The following is a 21,506-nucleotide window of genomic DNA, read 5'->3' as shown; positions in this document are numbered from 1 at the left end:
GAGCAATGGGCTCATGCTGCAGCAAGGGAAGTTGAGGTTGGATATTAGGAAAAATGTTCTCAGTAGGAGGGTGGTGAGCAGTGGAACAGGCTCCCCAGAGAGGTGGTGCAGTCTCCATCCTTGGAGGTTTTTAAAACCAGGTAGACAAAGCCCTGGCTGGGATGATGTAGCTGGGGCTGGTCCTGCTTTGAGCAGGGGGTTGGACTAGATGCGACTCCTGAGCAACCTTCAACCCTCGCTGTCTGCGATTCTGACTGTTTTGTTGGCACCGCAATCCCTGTGACTTCTGCACTGATAACAGCGCGCCCGTAACGCCTGACAACGATGATTATGACATCCAGCACTCGGGGAAAGCACAGCCTCCCAAGAGCTGGCTGGGAAAGCGTGCTCCAACCTGCTCTGCGAGCATCTCCACAAGCAAGGCAAGGGGGTTGTGTGTGTGTGTGTGTGTGTGGGGGGGGGGGGGGGGGGGCAGCATGGGAACAAGTAGCTACAGGGAGGAATGGGGGCACTAACCCCCCAGGGCAGTCACAGGAAGGAAATGCACACTAGGAGCCGACCGCTGTGCAGCCATCCCCACAAGTATCCCGGTCCCCCTGCTGCAAAAGCTCAGGGCTAGTCACCGAGATACAATCGCAGCCCTTGCCAAGAGGCCTCAGCTAGAGCCTTGTGCATGGGTCGAGGCTCCCCGGGCCACGACGGATGCAGAGAGGTATGGAGAGCCTGGAGGCAGATGCTCAAAAGGATCAAAGGGAGGCTGGGAGGGAAGATCAGGGGGGAAGTTGGACAGAGAGAAAAAGAGAAAGTGAAAGAGCAGGAGGGGGGAAGAGAGGGAGGAACGAAGGGCAGCCGTGGGGAGGGAGGGCTGTGACTCTCCCTGGCTGCGGAGGGCTGGAGGCTGGAGGCCAAGCCGGGGCTTTCAGCTGCAGCGAAGCAGGCACAGGCTGGGCCTCGGGCCAGGCCTCCTGGCTCTGCTCAGTCCAGGCTGCCCAGGGAGGCTGGAGAAGCGCGGGGCAGAGCCGGGCCCTTCCAGCCCCAGGACACGTGGAGACGGCTCCGTAGGGCCTGGCTGAGCTGGCCAGGGGAAGTGGGCATCTGTATCCAGCCGCTACATCTCGTCCCTGCCTCGTCTTCATGCAGATGGACCAGAGCTGCCTCCCCCCTCGTCGTGGCAATGGGCAAACGCGTCACCTCCCAACCAGGCCAGGATAAGGGGCATCAATGGCATGGTTTTCAAGCCATCTAGTAGGACAGAGGTGCCAGCTGGCCTGGGCCTGGATTCCCAGGCAGCTCGGGGACCTGGCAGCTCAGCGTACCCGGCTCGGTTCATTGCTCCAGAAGCCTGTGCCAGCCCGAAGGATGGGTGGCTCCCACAGCCGGGGGCTGAGCCTGGCCACGACATCGGGAGCAATGCCCATGCTCTGCTGTGAGGATGTCCCAGGCAGCTGGGCTGTGCTGCTTGCCCCTTGCTTTTCAAGTGGCTTGCTGCTGCTGTCCCACCCCAGAGGTGGGCGCAGGCAGAGCTCAGCAGCTTGCCCGAGGCGAGGCAGGGACTGAGTCGGTGGCAAGGTGCGGAGCCCTAGGCCTGGTCCTGATACCCAGCTCCCCGCGCCGGCCATGCAGCCGCACTCAAAGCTGGGGAGAGACCCCGGGAGTCCCGGCTCCGGGCACTTCCCACAACACCCTGTTACCTCTGCTCCTGGGGTGGACGCAGCAGCATGTGCCCCCCAAACGCTGCAAGCTGGGGGCTGAGCCCCTTGAATAAGACCGGCTCTGCTGCGCCAGAAGGGACCTCGCGACAGCTTCCAGCTGTCTGCTCCGACGGGCTGGCTCTTGCTCCGTACCTCGGTTTTCCCCACTGTGTAAAGGGGGGGGGGAATCTGCCTACCAGATGCATCTCACTAATGCTGGCTGAGCCCTCTGAAATCCTTGGGAAAGCCACACGGCAGGTCAAGGGTCCCTGCATGGGTTTGCACCCTCTCCCTGGGAGGAGAGGGCCCTGCAGCACCGGAAGGGCGGCTGGGTAGCAGTTCTGCACATCATGGGACCTAACCTTGACCTCCTTCCTGAAGGCTGGGACGTGCCTGGTGCTCTCGGCCACGGCTCGCAGAGTCCCAGCGGTTCAGCGCAAGGGCTTCCCTGGCAGCCAGGCCAAGGCCCCAAGCTGCCCCCCCAGAGCTGAGCCAGAGCCTTACCCACCGTCCAGGTAATCTCCCAGGTTGTCTGAAGAGATGCCTCCGGAGCCCCTCCACCGGCGCACCCGAATGCAACACGCCGTTGCCCCCCGGCTCACAGCAGGCCTGGCCCAGCACCAGTGCTGCTGCTTGAGCTCTGTGCAATGCCTGACACTCCAGCTCCCAGCACAGAGAGCACCAGGGACCCCCCGCAACCACAGCTCGAGGGTGTGGAAGGGGTGCAGACCCCAGAGATCGGAAAGCAAGAGAGCAACAGACCTCAGAACAGAGCCACACAGGTTGGCGGCTGCAGCGGGGAAGAGGGCTGGGCTGGGGGGCTTTACACAGCTGGAGAGACCCCCCCGCCATGCAGCACAGCTTCACGCTGGCAGGGCCAACACAGGGCTGGAAGGGGGCAGGAAAGGTCCCAGGGTCAGGAGATGCTGCAGCTCACCTAGCCAGCGCGGGGACCAGGCACTGGCAGGGAGGTCTGGCCAGCCCCCACCCATGGCATACAACTCCTTTCCAGCCAAGACCCCAGGCTCGCCACGGGGTGCTAGCAGGGAGCAGACCCTCCCATGCACCCCAACCGATGCCATGTCGAGTGCCTGGCTGCCCTGGCAGAGCAGAGAGCCTGGCCGGGCCCTCCTTGCCCCGTGCTGGCTGCAAAGAGGGGGCAGGTGGCGGGGGGAAAACGCAGAGAAAGTCACCCCCGCCGCACAGAGGCTCCAAGCATGTGCTCCCCGCCCATGACCCCAGCCCCACATGGTCCCCTGCGCCCTGAGCACTCACCTTGCCTCGGCGGCCAGCAGCTCGTCGTAGTGTGAGGATCTCTGGTCGTCGTCCTGCCGGTAGCGGATGACGGTGGCCAGGCCCTTGCTGACGAGGGCTTCTGCGATGTTTCTGCAAGACACACGGACCCCGGGGGCTGAGCATGGGGAAAGGCAGAGCTCCCGAGGGACCAGGGGCTCCCCTTCAAGCCGCACGTGCAGCCTGGCCCATCCGCCTGCCGCAGCACGGAGAACCATTCGGTAAAACCCCGGCCGGCACAGCAGGAAGACCTGCCTGGATGCCTGGGATCCATCCCCAGCTCTGGGAGTCAGGGTGCAAGTGCCAGAGGGGATGGACCCCAGTAGCCTCATGGTCCCAGGCTTTGCCACTGACTGCCCAAGGGGACCTTGGCCAAGCTGCTTAACCCCCCCGACCCTGGTGCCTCAGTTCCCCCTTGTGCACAGCAAACAGCGATGACCCCTCTGTCCTCTGCTGAACACCTTGCCCTCTCTCGACATGGCAACCCAGGGACCTGACGAGGGTGATGGATCGGGGGCACAGGGCCAGCAGGGCGTAGGGGAGCTTGGTCTGGGCAAAGGGAGCACCAAAACACCAAGCAGCTGGCTCCAGGCCACTGCTGGGGGAAGCTGGCAGGAAACAGAGCCCATCTTGGAGCACGGAGCCACGCGTCACTGGGGGCTGGGTGGCTGAAACAAGCCTAGCTCGGGGGTCAAGGTGGGGAGTGGAAAAAAGAAAAATCACCGCTCAACTCCAGGCCTGCTACTGCATGAGGCCTATGCCCCTGGCAGCACCAAGACATCCCGGCTTCCCGGAGCTGGCAGGTTCCCGGGCATGTTTCCAAGGCCTTTAGGCACCAGACGACTGACCCAGCCTCTCAGCGGGGTAGGGGATGAAGGAGCTGCCAGCAAAACGTGCCCCGAGGCGATGCCCACCCTCCCAGCTGAGCCAAGGAGCAGGGTGGGCTGGGGCCAGAGGCTGTGGGCTCCTCCGGACAGATGAGGAACAGGAGGAAGGCTCCATTGCTGCCAGCAGCAGAGCGCCATGCAAGCTGGGGCAGCTGCATCGAAGCACGGGAATCGGGACAAGTGCAAATCACCCCAGTTGCCCCTTGCTTTGCATTCGCTGCAAGGGGCACTAGCCAGGCTCCTCCAGCGCCCGTGCCTCCCAGCACCCCCAGCCTCTCTCAGCAGCTAGCGCCGGTCTGTGCCTGGCTCACACAGCCCCCTGCTGCGCTTTGCTCCCCGACTTCCACAGCCCTGGGCTTTCTGTCCCCTGGGGCTGGCTGCAGGGGAGACTGGAGCCAGAATGCAGCCAGCTCTGGGGTGCGACAAGGGGGAGAAGTATCCAGGCACGGGACTAAGAACGGCACGCAAAATGGCCCTTGCCTGCTCCTGCTGTGCTCTCAGCTGCAGCTGAAAGCATTTCACACACCCCCACTCTGCACCATGGCCTCCCGTGCGTGGGAACCTGCCACGTGGCTCGGATCCAGCTGGAGCCCGGTGCAAACCCTCACCCCTACCCCGCAAGCTGGAGGCACCACAAACATGCTGCATCCATGGGAATCTAGAGCCACGGGGCTAGAAGGGTCACATCCAGTCCAAGCCCTGCCCAAGGCAGGATCAGCCCCAGGACCACGGCTTCTCTGGGTCAATGCTTCTGCATGCGACAGCGCCCGTCCAGGACCCTGCTGTGGGGCAGCACGGAGAGGTAGAGGTGAGCTTCTCTTGGCCCCTGGCAGGGACCTGGGCCAACGCACGTGGAGGATGTCAAGGAAACCAAGTCACTGGGGGAGGCTCATCAAGGCGGTGACGAAGCAGCGAGCGCAGCCTGGCACCAAGCTCACTCCTTGCCAGAACAGCTCTGGGTGAAGAGCGCGCTCGCTGCCAGCCCCGGCTCTGCCGAGGCTCCGGTGTCCTGCCATGCCCACTCCATGCGAGGCCCCTCCACTCCTGACCCTGACCCCCAGCATCCCCCACTCCCAAAGCTGCAACCCCTGAGCCCCCAGCTCTGGGCTCCCCCCAGCTCTACATCCTGATCCTCCCTCACCAAGCCCATCCACAAGCCACTGGGGGCCTGTCAACGTTTGCCTCCACTGCAGCTGTGTGCGCCTGCAGCGGGGCTCCACCCCAGCCCCAGCTGCATCTCAGGAGCACCCTTGTTGCAGTTCTCAGTGCCTGGAGGTCCTGCATGGTGACCTGCTGTGCAGAGGCCCGAGGCACCTCGGAGGGCTTCTTGGAAGGTCCAGGACGAGGCAGCTCCGGGGAAACAAGTCCCTTCCTGCTGGCTCCGCAAAGAGCCCAGCGCACGTCAGGCACCAGAGAACCAGCAGCAGCCACAGGAAGGTGACGAGCTCGGGCACCTCGGGAAGTGTGCCCTTGTTCCCAAGAAGGGTAACGGCATCCTGGGCTGCATTGGCAGGAGCGTGAGGGCAGTGATTCTTCCCTCTATTCAGCACTGGGGAGGCCACATCTGGAGTCCTGTGTCCAGCTGTGGGCCCCCCACTACAGAAAGGATGTGGACAGGTTGGAGAGAGTCTAGTGGAGGGCAATGAAAATGGTTTGGGGGCTGTGGGGACATGACTGGTGAGGAGAGGCTGAGGGAACTGAGCTGATTTAGTCTGCAGAAGAGAAGACCGAGGGGGATTGAATGGCAGCCTTCACCGCCCTGCAGGGCGGCTGCGAAGAGGATGGAGCTGGACTGTCCTCAGTGGTACAGATGACGGGACAAGGAGCAATGGGCTCAAGCTTCAGCAAGGGAAGTTGAGGTTGGAGATTAGGAAAAACTCTCATAAGGGTGGTGAAGCACTGGAGCAGGCTCCCCAGAGAGGTGGTGCAGTCTCCATCCTTGGAGGCGCTGAAGACCCGAGTAGACAAAGCCTTGGCTGGGATGATGGAGTTGGGACTGGTCCTGCTTGGCGCAGGGGGTTGGACTAGATGTGATGCCCTGAGCTCCCTCCTAACCCTCGTTGTCTACAACTAAGACCAGTCCAACCCAGTCAGGACCAGTCTGCTGTTCCACTCCCTCCCACCCCCACATCTCTGCCCCTTGGGTTGGGGAACCTCGCAAAGTCACAGCTGAAATGCAGAGAGCCACCGGCTCAAGGAAGCAGGGCTGCCTAACGGGCATCTCCAGCTAACCTTTCCCAGCCCTCCCCAAAGCAATGCTATCTAAGCTCTTGCAGGCTTGGGCCAGACCCTGCAAAGCTCCAGCTCCAGGAGTCACGGGATGATGCAGAAATCTCTGCTTCAGAGCGTGCAGCTCCCTTGGGCACACTGCACAGGCAGGGAGTAAGAGCCTGGAAACCAAGAGGCCACTGAAGGAGCCCACACAGGCACGCGCGTTCATGGCTTTTTGGTGGGTATCACAGCTACCGGCCATTCAGGAGGCTGCCTAGCACAGAGGACGGCTCAGTCATGAGCCGGGGATGGGATGGAGGCACCGAGCAGGGCTGAGACTTCTTCAACTCTGCCCAGCCTTGGTGGGAAACTCAGACGTGGCCTCTAGAGCCCTAGGAAAACCCAGCTGGCACAAGGCCACCCAGGGAGTCCCACCGCCCCCAGGCCCCAGAGCAAGAGGTCCTTGGCGGGGCCGGGACGACAAGCGGCCGACGGCAGCCCCTTTTCCGCCAGCACGAAGAGGCGAGCGGCTGAGCACACCTGCCCGCGCGGCAGACATGAAAGATTTCGGAGAGGGCTGCCAGGGCCCAGGCAGGGAGAGGAGCCGCAGTTCTCCCCGTTAAGCCCAGATTAAAGCCCGAGAGTAGGAGAACACAGATGAAAAGCCGGTTGCTGGGGAAAAATCTTATTAGGCCGTGAAATATAGTTTTTGCCACTTAAAGGGCACGGGGGGGGAGGGGAAGGGGCCTCAGCAAGTGCGTTCCCATCTCCCCCCCCGCTCCTTTCATAATGCAAAACTCATTTCACGATTTCCCCCAGAATATCTGCCGGGGCAGCTTTCAAAGGAGTTTTCAGCCGTAGAAACTTCCCCTCATCTCCGCTTAAGTGTCTGTCTCCTCGGGAGACCACTCGAGCGGGTTCAAGCAGGGCCCGAGTGGGCCGTCACCTGGTCCGTGGCGTTGCTGGGGCGGCTCAGCAAGACCCACATACTGCACGCGGCGATGCTGTCCATGGAGCCAGTCTGGACTGGGCTCACAGACTGGCCCCATGTGCTGGATGCAGTGCTCAGGCCCGGCCCGGCCATGCACGCTGCATCTAGCACGTGGGGCGAGCTGCCAACCTGGCCCGTGGACCAGCCCCACACCCCTCCTCCAGCAAATGGGGCCCGATGAGTTTGATGCTCCTGGTTTAGAGATGCCCAATACATCCCTCGAGCAGCCCCCAAAGGCCGTGTCCTCTGCAAAGGCATCTACTCCCTGTTTTGAACCCGGCTCTACAACCTTCGGTGGCAACGGGCTCTAGAGCTGGCTGCAGGCCGTGCAAATAAAAGCTCATCTGGTTTGCTTTAAACCGGCCCCCTGGTCGTGTCAAGGGGGGCCTCCTGACACAGCCCCAGGCAGAGTATATACTATAGTATTTGGGGGCAGGAAGGGATTTCCCCCCTGCTCAGACTGGTCGCACTGGGGGGTTTTGCCTTCCTCTGCAGCGGGGGCACGGCCTGGGCCTGGGCTCTCTGCAGCATCCGTGACCCCCCGGCAGCAGCAGGATGTTGGCAACTGCAGCCCGCCTGTATCCTGGGGCGGACATAGGGGTGATGCCAGGGCTGTGTCAGGGCAACTATGTCGTGCGGCTCCAAGGTCAGACACGGGGTTTGTCTGGGCTGGTTTGGATGGGGCCGATCCTGCCTGGGACTGGATGTGACTCCGCAGCTCCCTGCCAGCCCTGTGGCTCTAGGATTTGATGCTTGCTGCCAGTATCCTGCCGCGTGCGCACAAACCACGTGCACCGAGGCAGCCGGAGAACCCGGTTCTCCTCCACGGGAGCTCCTGCCCCGAGTGACATGAAGCAGGAGCAAGGCCGGCCAAGCCTCCCTGCATCAGGGATGCTGAGCGGGTGCAGAGGCCCGACCGGGCGAGCCCCGTGGCGCTGCTCCCTGACCCCCGCGCGGCTCACCCTGCCATTATCCCATCAGGCAGCTCTGCCCAGGGCAGGGATCAAGGAAGTGAGGGCAGCAGGGGATGCTGAAAACAGCAGGCAGCTCCCACGCAGGCAGGCAGCACAGCCCCTCTGCCATGACCAGCACCCGCTCCCCGGCCCCTGGCAGGCTCCCACACCATCCAGGAGGCTTGGAAGAGGAAACCTGGTGGCCCCGCGGCTTTACTGATGCCAGCAAAGCTACGGGGTATTTCCCCCATTGAAGACCTGCCCTTCCAGCACCCAGCACCACTGTCCGGCCTGGGATGATCCTGAGGTGGTGCAGAGTCACTTGGAAGAACTGGATGCCTTTAAGTCGGCAGGCCCGGATGGGCTCCATCCCAGGGTGCTGAAGGCACTGGCCGACGTCACTGCAGAGCCACTGGCGGGAATATTCGAATGCTCGTGGCGCACGGGCCAAGTCCCAGAGGATTGGAAAAGGGCTAATGTGGTCCCCATTTTCAAAAAGGGGAGGAAGGAGGACCCGGGCAACTATAGGCCGGTCAGTCTCACCTCCATCCTTGGTAAAGTCTTTGAAAAAATTATCAAGGCTTACATTTGTGAGAGCCCGGCAGGGCAAATTATGCTGAGGGGAAACCAGCACGGGTTTGTGGCGGGCAGATCGTGCCTGACCAACCTAGTCTCTTTCTATGACCAGGTTACGAAATGCCAGGACACAGGAGGAGGGGTGGATGTCGTATACTTAGACTTCAGGAAGGCCTTCGATACGGTATCCCACCCCATACTGGTGAACAAATTAAGAGGCTGTGATGTGGATGACTACACAGTCCGGTGGGTGGCGAATTGGCTGGAGGGTCGCACCCAAAGAGTCATGGTGGATGGGTCAGTCTCGACCTGGAAGGGTGTGGGCGGTGGGGTCCCGCAGGGCTCGGTCCTTGAACCGATACTCTTTAATGTCTTCATCAGCGACTTGGACGAGGGAGTCAAATGTACTCTGTCCAAGTTTGCAGATGACACAAAGCTATGGGGAGAAGTGGACACGCCGGAGGGCAGGGAACAGCTGCAGGCAGACCTGGACAGGTTGGACAAGTGGGCAGAAAACAACAGGATGCAGTTCAACAAGGAGAAATGCAAAGTGCTGCACCTAGGGAGGAAAAATGTCCAGCACACCTACAGCCTAGGGAATGACCTGCTGGGGGGCACAGAGGTGGAAAGGGATCTTGGAGTACTAGTGGACTCCAAGATGAACATGAGCTGGCAGTGTGACGAAGCCATCAGAAAAGCCAATGGCACTTTATCGTGTATCAGCAGATGCATGACGAATAGGTCCAGGGAGGTGATACTTCCCCTCTATAGGACGTTGGTCAGACCGCAGTTGGAGTACCGCGTGCAATTCTGGGCGCCACACTTCAAGAAGGATGCGGATAACCTGGAGAGGGTCCAGAGAAGGGCAACTCGTATGGTCAAGGGCCTGCAGACCAAGCCCTACGAGGAGAGACTAGAGAAACTGGACCTTTTCAGCCTCCGCAAGAGAAGGTTGAGAGGCGACCTTGTGGCTGCCTTTAAGTTCATCACGGGGGCACAGAAGGGAATTGGTGAGGATTTATTCACCAAGGCGCCCCCGGGGGTTACAAGAAACAATGGCCACAAGCTAGCAGAGAGCAGATTTAGATTGGACATTAGGAAGAACTTCTTCCCAGTTCGAGTGGCCAAGGTCTGGAACGGGCTCCCAAGGGAGGTGGTGCTCTCCCCTACCCTGGGGGTCTTCAAGAGGAGGTTAGATGAGCATCTAGCTGGGGTCATCTAGACCCAGCACTCTTTCCTGCTTATGCAGGGGGTCGGACTCGATGATCTATTGAGGTGGCTTCCGACCCTAACATCTATGAATCAGACCTGCCCCAGCCCAATGCAAGGAGGATGTGCTATCCCCCCAAGGCCCCTGTCACCCCACAAGCTGCCTGCCCCCAACCCTGGGACATGGGATTCCCATACCACCTCCCCCTTCCTGTGGGCAAAGGTAGCACCCGGGCACTGGATGCGGGTGCTACGCTAAAGGCTGGGGTCTCCCACTCACATGGCAGCAACCCAGCCCCTTCCCTCCCAGCAAACCCTTGGTAACCAAAGCCTCTGGGGCCGGTCTCTGCTCTCTGTGGGGCAGCTGGGTGTTTAACAGCCCCCTGTGTGGGGCTCCAGCCACCTCGCCCGGGCAGAAGGAGGCCAAGCAAGGCTGGCACGGTCTGCTCTTCACGGGGACTTGGCAGCTCTACCTGCCCAGGGGCTGGGTAGAAGGGAAGCCCTGGAGATGCCCACCTGCGGCCGAATGCCCCTTGCTATAGGGAGGCTCCTGCTCCGGGGTACAGGGGAAACCAGCTGCCAGGGCATCACTTTATCACCCATAAACCCCCAGCAACCGACAGGATGAGGGCAGGGGCTTGCTGTGCTCTGGGGAGCCCTTCAGGGTGCGGCGATACCCTGCTGTGATGGGCATCACTCCTGGAGGGTGCCCCCAAGACCAGTGACCCCCAGCTTGGCTGGATGAAGGTGCAGAAGCAGCCACGCTGTGCAAGGCTGAGGGGCTGGACAGAGATCCTGCTCCTCTGCCGCCCCCAAAGCCCCACCAGTCTGCACCCTCCCTGGGTGCTCCTGGGCTGGGGGCATGTGGGCACTGCCCTTGGGGACCAACGTGACCTCTCCCAGCAAGTTGGCTGCACCTCGATCGATGCCCCGGGGGAGAGGGGAGCATCCAGATGGGAGTCGCAGCCAGAACGGGGCACAGAGCAGAGGCTGCAATGGGGCTGGGGGAGACCCTGGGAACAGCTAGATGGCCCTGCTCAAGCCACGGCCCTAGGACTGGGACACAGGACGAGCTGGGCCAGCCCCCGATCTACAGACCCCAGCCCAGCTTTCTGACACCACCTGGGCACAGTCAGAGCAGCCAAAGGGCACTGACAAGGCCCTTGACGAGGCTGCAACTGGCTAACGAGAGGAGGCCTGGTTGGCACCGGCCTCCCCCGCTGCACGCATGCACACACGCGCGCAGGCACACACAGCTCGTCTTCCGCAGCCCCCGGATGAATGCAGAAGAGCCAAGCCCGGAGGCATTGGTGCCTTTCCAGACGACAAGCTGCGACAAAAAAGGCCGGTGACAAATCGTCCCCCCTCCCCCCTGGCTCCCACGGACAAGACCTGGCGAGAACACACGCATTAGTCACTCGTTAAGGACGCAGCCGTGCAACCAGCCGGAAGGTGGCGTGTGCCAGCCTGCCCCGGGGTCTCTTAAAGCGGCGGGAACTCACCCCCCCGCCCCATCCCTGGTATGGCTCCAAGCAGGGGAGGAATAGGGGAAGGGAGCTGGCATCCCATAAAGACCCCGTGGACTCCGAGCACGTGCCCGGGCAGGGCTCGGGAGAGGCAGCCCCTGGAGCAGAAGGGGCTGGGGTGCCCAGGCCTCTGGGGTGCCCACGGCAGCCACGTGCTCTAGGAAACAGGAAGGAGTGGAGCCAGGATGCTCTGCCTTCCCTTTTCACCGGCCCAGGGGCTCTGCCCCAGCAGCTTGTGGGTCACAGGCAAGCACGGGGGCAGTCACTCTCAGCCCCTAACCTGTAAAGCACCAAGGCCAGGCAGCAAGAGGAGCCCGCAGCAGCATAGCACAGGGGCCGGACCAGAGATGGGGCCAGGCTGGCTCCGTGGCCTGGCCAAGGAAACCTCTGTGCCGCTGGCAGCGGGAGCAGGGAGGTAGCCAGCGCACTGCGCTGCAGGCACTCACGTCCCAGCTCAAACGCCGGCGTGCGGAGGTAGTGGCCGAGGCTCAAGGCAGGCAGCACACGACCTGCCAAAGAGCCCCTGCGCTGCCAGGAAATTTCACCTCCGTTATGTGCCCCCGGGGCCTGGCTGCGTGGCAGGGTGGTGCAAGAGAGGAGGGGAGACATGCGTGGGGCCTGGAAGATGGGTCACAGCGAGGCAGTGGATGGAGCAAATGATCTCGGGAGATCCCCTCCAGCTCTGCTTCTCTGCAACCCTGTGAAGGCCCAGGGGGAGACGTAGCTCCCTCCCACCCCGCACGCAGCCAGATGCTGGGCTAGTTAGGGCCATCACTCCCGTCGTAAACTCATAAAGCAGGGAGCTGCAGGGTCACATCCAGTCCCAGCCCTACCTAAGCAGGATCAGACCCATCCAAAACAGCCCAAATAAACCCTGCATCCGACCTTGAAGCCACACAATGCAGTTGCCCCGACACAGCCCCAGACATCACCCCTGCCCCCACGATACACGTCCTGCTGCTGCCGGGGGGTCATGGCTGCTGCAGAGAGCCCAGGCCGAGGCCGTGCCCCCGCTGCAGAGGAAGGTAAATCCCCCCCAGTTCAGACCAATCTAAGCAAAATCCCTTCCTGCCCCAGTGCAGTGTGGGGTTGAGCCTGAGCGCAGGGGCAAGACCCTCCAGCCAGGACCCTGTGGGGTTGGTGCCAGCAGGAGCATTGGCACAGCCCAGCCCCATCCCCAGCCTGGGCTGCAGCAGTACCCAGCACCCCTGGGGAGGCTTGAAAACAGGCCAGGACCCTCAGGTCTGAGTCCCAGCAGAAGCAAGGCACAGTCCCTTTGGTCCCTCCGGCCAGACAGAGGCCAGAAATGACGCGGGGCCACGAGGACTGCAGCCGAACGGGAGTGTGGCAGCTTTCAGTGCTGTCCACAGCAAGACGCCAGGTGCGGGGAAGGGGAAGGTCCTACTTGGAGCTGGAAGCAGCTGCAGGCAGAGAGGCATGGGCCAGGAAAAGGCCCCACGGAGCAGGATCCGCTCCCCACTTGCAGCTCAGCTGTGCCCATGCATCACTGCACGGCTCCGGGGCTCCTCCCCTGACCACAGGCTGCCCCAGGGAGGCAGCGGGCACAAGACGAGACTCTGCACATGCCCATGGCAGTGGCTGGCACCCCACGGACTCCGCTGCACATGCCGGAGCCGGGCGTCAGGCCCAGCGCTCTTCAGCAATGCTGTAGCTTCCCCCCCCAAGCCATGCCCAGAGCCACGGCCCTCGTAGGGGATACTCACATGCCTCCGATGGACACGGTGGCACAGGTGCGCTCGGAGAAGGCAGGCACAGTCTCTGTGGCGCTGCTGGCAGGCCGGATGTAGTCCACTGTGACGTTCACCTTCAAGAGAAGACAGAGGGGTGTGTGAAATGGTGTGGACCACGGGTCTGAGGTCAACCAGCCAGCTGTCCAGCCTGGCAGGGGCAGAGGGATCCCCCTTCCCTGCCTCTGGCCTCTCAAACGTATGAGCAAGATGCCCCACCATGTTTCGACGTGACCAGCTACAGCTCCCCTGGCCCACGCTGGGATTGCAACGCAGGCCGGCTGCCACCTTCCAAACACAACCCCTGGGGCAAATTTCCTGGGAATGAGAGGCATCCCCTGCTTCAGGCCCGCAGGACACAAGTTTGCTTATATCCCGCCGGCATGCCTGCCTCGGTGGGCAACACAGCCCACGAACCGCGTGATCTCAACTTCATCCCAAGCCAGCTCTGCAAGTCCTGGGGGAACTTCGCCCACCAGCAGCCCTTCATGTCCAGCATCAGGGAGCTGCCCCCATCTTCTAGCAACCTCTGGCATCACAGCTAGGCCCTTGGCTGGCAATCAGGGGAGCAGCGGCAGCTCCCATCACCCACACCCGACACAATTTAGGCACAGGAAAGGCACGGGTGGAGCAACCTAACCAAAGGACCACGGTATACGAGAGCTGCCATGGACGGGTCAGACCCAGGTCTGTCGTGCCCAGTCACATGGGAGCAGAGAGTGGAGCTGGACGGGAGATGATGGGGTCCGAGCAGGGTTTTCCCTGCTCCTCTCTCCCTTGCAGCCTTTAAAGTCCAGGCTGGTCTGATGCAGAGGCCGTGCCCCTCGCTACCTGCTGCAGAGCTCCTTGTGCCCCTTTCCTCCAAGCCCGTGTCCAGGCCCTGCGTGGATCTGGCTCAGCTCTCCACTCCCACTGCAGCTGGTGGCCACGAGCCCCCACTTTAATGCCACGTGGGGGAAAAGAGCAGCCTGGTGTTCGTGGTCAATCGACACCTGCTCGGTCCATGCTGTGACCCCTCGTCCTTGTCTGGGGAGAGACGGGCAACGATCGATCCCTAGTGACTTTCTCTTGGCCGTTTAGTGTGCTGTAACCCCTTCTCCTACCCCCTCCAGCATCTCTGCCCTGCCCCGGCCTGGCCTCGTGAGCCTCTCCGAGGGAAGCCCCTCCGCAGCGCTCCTCATCCTCGCCGCCCATCTCTGCGCCTGCTCCAGCTCTTCTCTCCTCCTGGGGGTGCAGGGACCAGACCCGGGCATCCCATTGAAGGTGTGGCCACAACTTGGATTCATAAAGGGGCATTGTGATACTTTGTCTTATTCACAATTCCCTTCCTAATCACCCCAAAGTTGTGTTTGGCAGGACCTGCTCAGCGCAGCTGGCAGCGGGAACAAGGGGATGGGCAAGACGCTGCTGGCACTCAGAGCTCGACCCCATCCCTGACTTGCAGGGCAGACACATAGGGTCTGACGTCCAGATGCTGGTCTCCTCCACGAGCTAAACACTCCCCTGCTCCACCTCGCCCTCTCTTTAGACTGTACCCTGCTGCAAACACGTACAGCCCCGAGCTCAGTGCACCAGGCCCCTGCCTGGGACGGACCGGCTGGTGCCCAAGACCAGGCCCCTGTGCTATCCTCCTCCAAGCTCTCTACAGCATCTGCTCTAGGGGGTTTGCTTTGCCCACAGCTGCTTCTCCTGTCCCGGCACTGAGCATGTAATCCAGCTCAGTCTGGGACCGTGGCTGGAGTCTGCAAGCCGTGGCTCCTGCCAGCCTCCCTGGCTGTTGAACACGGCGAGCTACAGCACCCCGCCGGCCTCTTTCGGGCCAGAATGCAACCTCCCCTGGCTGCCAGCCCCACTCTCATTGCAGACGTTTCTCGTCCAATGCCGGGCTGAGAAGCTTGCATTTCACCACGTGCCCCCTCAGGCGCCGGCTCCCGCTGTCTCTGCACCCCTGCCTTGCCCCTCTTGAAAGCCCTGGCCCTGGATCTGTTCGAGGGCACTCTGCCTGGCTGCTCTGCATTGCAAAGTCCAAGGTCCCGGGTGCCCGGGCAGGGTGGATCGGCGAGGGCAGAGCAATTACGGAGCACAGCAGAAAGCGAGACCTGGCGAGAAGAAAGGGGGAAGGAATTTGAATTTCAAGGAAGGGCTAAAGCTGCCAGCACATTGCTATGCAAATCCAGCTTAATCCGGCCGCTTTGCTTACTCCGAAAAGACACGATTTCCCCACGTTTTCACTGACACTGATGCTACACGTGCGGAGATTATTCTGGGAACGGGGAGGAGGGCACCAAGAGAGTCTGGCAGGAGGGGCTCTGATGCCCAGTTGTTGCAGCAGTGGGGGGAAAAGGCCGCCCCCAGCCACCTCTGCAGCATGGGAACGGCCTGGGGGTCCTACCCTGGCCAGCTGCACCTGCCCGAAGCAGATGGCACAGCCACAGCGCTGCGCTCCAGCGAGCAAGCGGGCACCCCAAGCCCGAGAGAAGCCCCCGTCGCTGCAGATGGGGTCACACATAGCCAATGCCAACACCCCCATCTCCCCTTCCCTAGGTCTAGCAGATCGGCAGGCGGAGACTCTAGGTCCTATGTGAGCTGTGGAACTGGCCTGACCCATGCATGCAGCTCACACCCCCTGAAGCACCTTTTGGGGGGACGGAAGAGGTGGGGAAGGGGGTCACACAGCAGTCTGCAGCCTCCAGAGGAGCATGCCGCCGGACGCCACTCAGCAGCGTGCGACATGTCTGGCACCCACAGCTGCAGCCAGCGGCAATTTCTCGGTGTCGACACCAAAACCTGCAGGAGTTTGAGTGTCGACACCAAAACCTGCGCCGGGTGGGCAGCAATGGGGCTTCTGGACCAAAGGGCTGGGGGGAGCAGGAAAGATTCCCCGTCCCAGGACAGGCCACTCACTGCAGATGTGGGACAACTGCGATGGAAGGGATGCCTCTCCCTATGCCCATGAGTCAAAGCCCAGCAGGGCTCGTCCCAGCTCCCAGCTCGGCCCATGGGTCCAGGCACTTCGCAGTGGGGCAGCAGTGACGCCGTCCTCCCACTGCCTCATTTCCAGAGCAGCCTGGGCAGCATAGGTCCCGATCCTGGCACCACTCATCTGGCCTATGGGGCCATGGGAAAGACGCCTCCATGTAGCATCCATCAATGGATAGCGAGACCGTGGAGAGCTGCGCTTGCAAGCTCCCCCGTGCCCGGGTGCAGAGCTCTTTCAGGGGTCCTTGGCAGGTGGAGCATCGCCCTGCTGTCCTGACTGCCCGTGCACGGCAGGCCTGAGCGAGACGGGCACGGATCAGGTCCATCCTCGTTACAAGGGAGAATCTCTTCAACCTTTCCGAGCTGTCAGCACTTTCTAAGAGGGGCTCGTTGCAGCTCCCATGCCGCAGAGAGACAGAGAGGGAGATGGAGAAGGAGCTTCTTGGGAAAGAGGCAATTAAGAAGAGAGGTGAAACGACTGTCATAACAACTGCATGGGAAAAGACAGCACGAGCTGGGGAAGAGACCCGGGGCTATCATGGGGCCTACTCCCTACTGCCCCCCATATCAATCCTGCTCGACTGGGATTTAGGGACTATTTGATGTCCTCGTCGCGGCGTAACAACGCTCTGGAAACTTAGGGCCACCTATGGTCAGGTGGCCGGATTTAGGGAGCGCATTTAGGTGGAAGCTGCTGGCTGGCGAGAGGGCATGAATGGCTGATCCCTCCAGGAAGGTGCCCACCTGTCCCCAGTGCCGGCAGCCAGGCCCAACCCGACTGGGGGACCCAACCCGACTGGGGGAGCAGGAGAGAGGAGGCTGGTGGACACAGGACCAGCTCGTGTTGAAGTGGGGCAGCTACCCAGGACCAGGCTGCACCAGCCAGGCCAACGTGCCCCCGATCATACGGCAAACTCCTTCCCATTCCCCTGGCGAAATCTCCACCGGGCCTGGAGGCCCACTCAGGAACAGCCCCCAGTTGCAAAGGGACTGGGCTCAATGCAGGCAGCGGCTGCAGCGATGAAGATGAGAGGAAGGAATGTGACCACAGCTGGACAAGAAAACATGCATGCAAGCTGGGAGGGGGCTCGGGCACCGAGAAAAGCTGGTGCTGAGCTCCTGGCTCCAGCACCGACGTGTGCCCGGCCTCTGGCAGCTCCCTGCCAGGCCAAAGCCCTGCTGCTCCAGCACGGAGCCTGCCTGGGATCTCCGTAGCCTGGGCTGAGCTGGCCGAGCTGCCGGGCCCTGCGCGGGGAGGACGCAGCCCCAGGCCCAGCACCAACCCCAGCCGGCGATCCAGGGCTGAGCTGTCCCTTTGCCTGCCGCCCTCCTCCCCTCCCCGCTGCCAGCCAGTGTCGATAGCGGGCGTTGAGCGGCGAGTTTCCAAGGTCAGCGGCAGTCAGCGCGAATTACATCAGGCCGGCAGCTCCCCTCCCTGGAGGGGATCCAGCCCCGAGAAGAACGGCACAACGGAGAGAGCGCGAGAGTCGCCTGCCTTTGTGCAGCCGGCGCCATCAATGTCACCCTCCCGCCCCGGCTCCTGCGAAACCCACGGGGCACAAAAACGCCTAGAAGCGCCCATGCCGCGAGGGGCCAGGCGCTCGCTGCTGCATGACATGCTCCGCAGGGGCCTGCCGGGATGTGGGAACAGGAGCTGCGTCCTCTCTCAGCTCTTTGTAGGAAGCTCGTGCAACCAGCAAGGAGCTGGAGGGGTGGGGAAAGAGAGGCATAAAAGCCAACCAAGTTCCCAATCCACGATGGCAGGGCCCACCGAGCCGACGCACTGAATTCAAGGGTCCCCGTGGTGCGTAGACGGGGAACATGCACGTGCTTGCATTGCATTGCGTGTATACGGAAAGCCGAGCTCACGGGCCGATGGCTGCAAGGGTCGTGGGAGAGGCTGAGCCCTGAGCAGCCGGCACGAACGTGGCGACAGCCCCTTCCCCACCGGGTGCAATCCCCATTTCACCCCCCAAAGCCAGACACCCCCAGCTGGGCAGCCCAGGGGCCCCCACGGTGCCAGCCCGGGACGCTGGCAGCTGGATGTGCAAGGGTTGGCTTGGCCCCAGCGCCACAGGGAGAGCACCCCGCTCTCTCTGCCCCCCACACACGCACACGTGACATGGAAGAGAAGGTCTCCAGCGCCTCCGGAAGTTGACAGCAGCAACAGGAGGATGAAATGTCTCCAGGCGCTGCCGGCAGTAATTATAGAAGAGCCGGTCTGGTGTGCCACCCACCCCTGCCATCTGCACCTCTCCCGCCCACCCTGCGCGTTCCTGGGCCGGGAGCTCCCGCACAGGCCTGGCGTGCATGTCTCACACAGCCACGGCGAACGCCGGCCCCTCTCACCCCACGTAAAGGCCCAAGCTCAAAGCCCAGGTGCAGACAGCTGCCCATGGCTCAGGGAAGCGATGGCAGCTTAGCCGTAAGGCCTCGGAGATGGGGCCAGGGCTGCCAGCCAAAGCCCTGATGCTACGTTGTCCCTGTCCCCGAGCAATCCCGGACACCAGCCTCTGGCCCTGCCCCAGATGGGAGATGACGGGGTCCAAGCAGGGTCTTCCCTGCTCCTCTCTCCCTTGCAGCCTTTAAGGTCCGGGCCGGTCTGATGCAGAGGCCGTGCCACTTGCCCCTGGCTCCAGAGCGCCCCGTGCCCCTTTCCTCCAAGCCCGTGTCCAGTCCCGGGAGGATCTGGCCGAGCTCTCAGCTCCCACCGCAGCTGGTGGCCACGAGCCCCCACTTTAATGCCACGTGGGGGGAAAAGAGCAGCCTGGTGTTCGTGGTCAACTGACGCCTGCTCGGTCCATGCTGTGACCCCTCGTCCTTGTCTGGGGAGACGGGCAATGATCCATCCCCAGGGACTCTCTCTTAGTCATTTCGTGTGCTGTGATCCCTTCTCCTGCCTTCCCAGGCCTGGTCTCACGAGTCTCCTCCTAGGGAAGCCCCTCCATACTGCTCCTCATCCTCGCTGCCCGTCTCTCTCTCCGTCTGCCCGGCGTCAGGCTGGACGACGAGGCCGTGGAGGAGGCAGCAAGCCCTGCTCTTCCCACAGCGAAGGGCAGCATACAGCAAGCTGGGAGGACAGCTCTGGGCAAGCGCCCACCCGCGTCCAGCCCGAGAGCCGCTGGCCCCCCAGGGACGTGGAGAAACAGGCAGCGAGGGGGAAGGCACCCGCCCCGGGGACACAAACCCTTGTGTGTCCAGCCGGGTCTGGACACGGGGCAGCCCACCCCAAACCCATCAAGGCCTGAAACCCTTGGGCAGACGCTGCCTGTGCCTCCAACTCCCCGGCACCTGCGCAAACCCCTTCTGCTCCTCCCTTCACACAACCCCCCCGGCAGAGCTGGAGCTCATCCGGCAAATCACCCCCGAGGTGGGATCCCCACCAGCTGGGCTGCAATCTCCCTGTAGCATCGGTGCTGCCCCTGCCCCGTAGGCACAGCCCACGGCACCCCCGGGCTCGGGGCACTCGGAGGCACGTCAGAGAGCAGCCAGGGCACCGCTCAGTGCACCTGGCACAGCTAAGAGGAAGGGAGAGCTCGGAGCCGGCTCGCTCCCCCGCAGCGTCGGTGCCAGGCATCGGAGCCATGGGGAAAGGAGAGGAAGCCTCCCGGCCCCGGGTTTTTCCAGAAGGCTGACTAATCCCAGAAGCCGTCCCACCCCCGGAGCAGCTGAGACGGCGGCTCCTGATGGCCGGCCGCAGGAGGCCGGCTCCCCGAGCCCGCTGAGCCGCGCCGCGGCCACCCACACGCAGCGCTGCCGTGCGCCGCATGCATGGGGATGCAGATTGCAGGCAGGCAGCTCCCGAGTGGGAGCTGCATCTCACGCGGGTCCCGATCCAACCGGCGGGACATTCGTCCCTCTGCCAGCTCTGCTCTCAGGGCCTTTTCCCCGTCCTGCCATAGGTAAGCGCTGCCGACGTCCGAGCCGATCGCAGGCACGCCCCAGCACGGGGCAGCTAAGGAGGGAGTCTGGGTTCCCAGCCTCTGCCTGCCGGTCTCCAGCGCAGGGGCCTCAGGCGATGCCCCCCGTCGACCCTGGAGACTGATCCACCCCTCGCTGACACAGGAGCACAGACGCGGCCTCGTGACCTAATCAGACCCCTCCTTTGCACTCCCATGACATCCTGCACCCGAGCACGTGGCCACAACCCGTCTGATGCGTGCCAGCTACGAGGGGGCGTTGGGACACTTGTCGCTGTCCCAAAACCATCCCAGCCCCCCGTGGCCCCATTACCGCCGGCGCCACCCCTGCCTTCACATCTCGCCCCCGCCGCAACCTGCTTTCAAAGGCAGCCCCTGCCCTTTCGCCACTGCAATTGCACGCAGGGCTGGAGATAGCAGCCGGGATCCGGCTCTGGTTGCTTTCAGCTCCTCTGAGCTCTCCATTAACCTCCTTCACCTCCAAACCGGGTGACCTATAGACAGAGTGACAGGTGTTTAGCCCCCACCAAAGGCAGGCGGCGGAGCCCGTGCGTGTGGCACGAGCGATAAGCCGCTGGAAATGGCAGATCTGAGCCAGATACATCCCGCGCTGGAGCCTCCCCGGCCCCTGTCGATGCCTCTCTGGAGATGCGCTAGCAGCCGATGGCACGCGGAGCTAGGAACGCCCCCCGCTCGGCTCGGGGACGATCTCGAGGGACGTCCCGAGCCTCTGCCAAGCCGGGGGCTGGGACGTGCAGGAGCTCCGTGCCAGCTCTGCTTCCATCCGCGGGGGCTCTCCAGGGCTGCAAGAGCATCGTGTGGATCCAAGGAGCGGTACGTGAGCAAAGCCCTGGCGCGGCCCCAGGACGCGGGCGACCTCGCGAAGTCGGGATCCGGGCAAGAAGCCTCCAGCCTGGCAGTGCCATCTGCACACAGGGCACGGCCCTGTGTTCCCCAACATGGACCTGGGGGTAAATCTGCCCTGTGTGTGGTTTGCTCCCCACGTCACTCAGAGATCCCGTCTCAGGGCTGCTGGAGATCCAACACCAGGGAAAAGGCATGGCTCTCTGCAGGGTTTGATCCCCATTTAAATGCTTGCATAAACTATGCAGCCCCCTGGTTGCACCAAGCACTCTCCCCCACGCACCAACCGAGCTGGCAGTGCCCTTGACGCGGCGACACACCACTGGAAGCACTGCCCCGCTGCAAAGCAGCTTGCCTAGGGGCCCGAGGCGTCACCTGAGGTCAGCTGCACCCCCGTGCACCCTGGCACTGCTTGCAGGACACGGGAGAGGGTCGGCATATCGCTGCAATGGGGCAAAAGCTTCCCATCCCAAGCCCCGTGGAAGCCTGGCTCTCCATTCAGCGGAGAAGGAGGGGTCCCTTCATCACGCTGCTCAGCTAGGAGGGAACCCCCTGCTCCGGCTACTGGGACAAGGGACACCGATTCCACCCCAGGCTCTACCTAGTTGGCCCCATGGCTCCCCCCTAGCTTGATGCTTTGGCCCATTGCATCTCCTTC

General features: G+C 62.6%; 1 protein-coding gene across 1 annotated transcript in view; it reads right to left on the bottom strand.

The window, feature by feature from the left end:
- Positions 1-21,506, bottom strand: part of SND1 (staphylococcal nuclease and tudor domain containing 1) — a 227,842-nt gene that overhangs the window by 73,575 nt on the left and 132,761 nt on the right. Inside the window, exons 12-13 of the mRNA XM_059725618.1 lie at positions 13,062-13,162; positions 2,967-3,077 (exon numbers count right to left, since the gene is read on the bottom strand). Coding sequence (XP_059581601.1) covers positions 2,967-3,077; positions 13,062-13,162 — 212 coding nt within the window. The remainder of the gene's footprint in view (positions 1-2,966; positions 3,078-13,061; positions 13,163-21,506) is intronic.

Source organism: Alligator mississippiensis, chromosome 4 (genome assembly GCF_030867095.1).
Source record: "Alligator mississippiensis isolate rAllMis1 chromosome 4, rAllMis1, whole genome shotgun sequence".
In the NCBI taxonomy this organism is placed as follows: Eukaryota; Metazoa; Chordata; order Crocodylia; family Alligatoridae; genus Alligator; species Alligator mississippiensis.
This window is presented reverse-complemented; position numbering and strand designations above follow the sequence as displayed.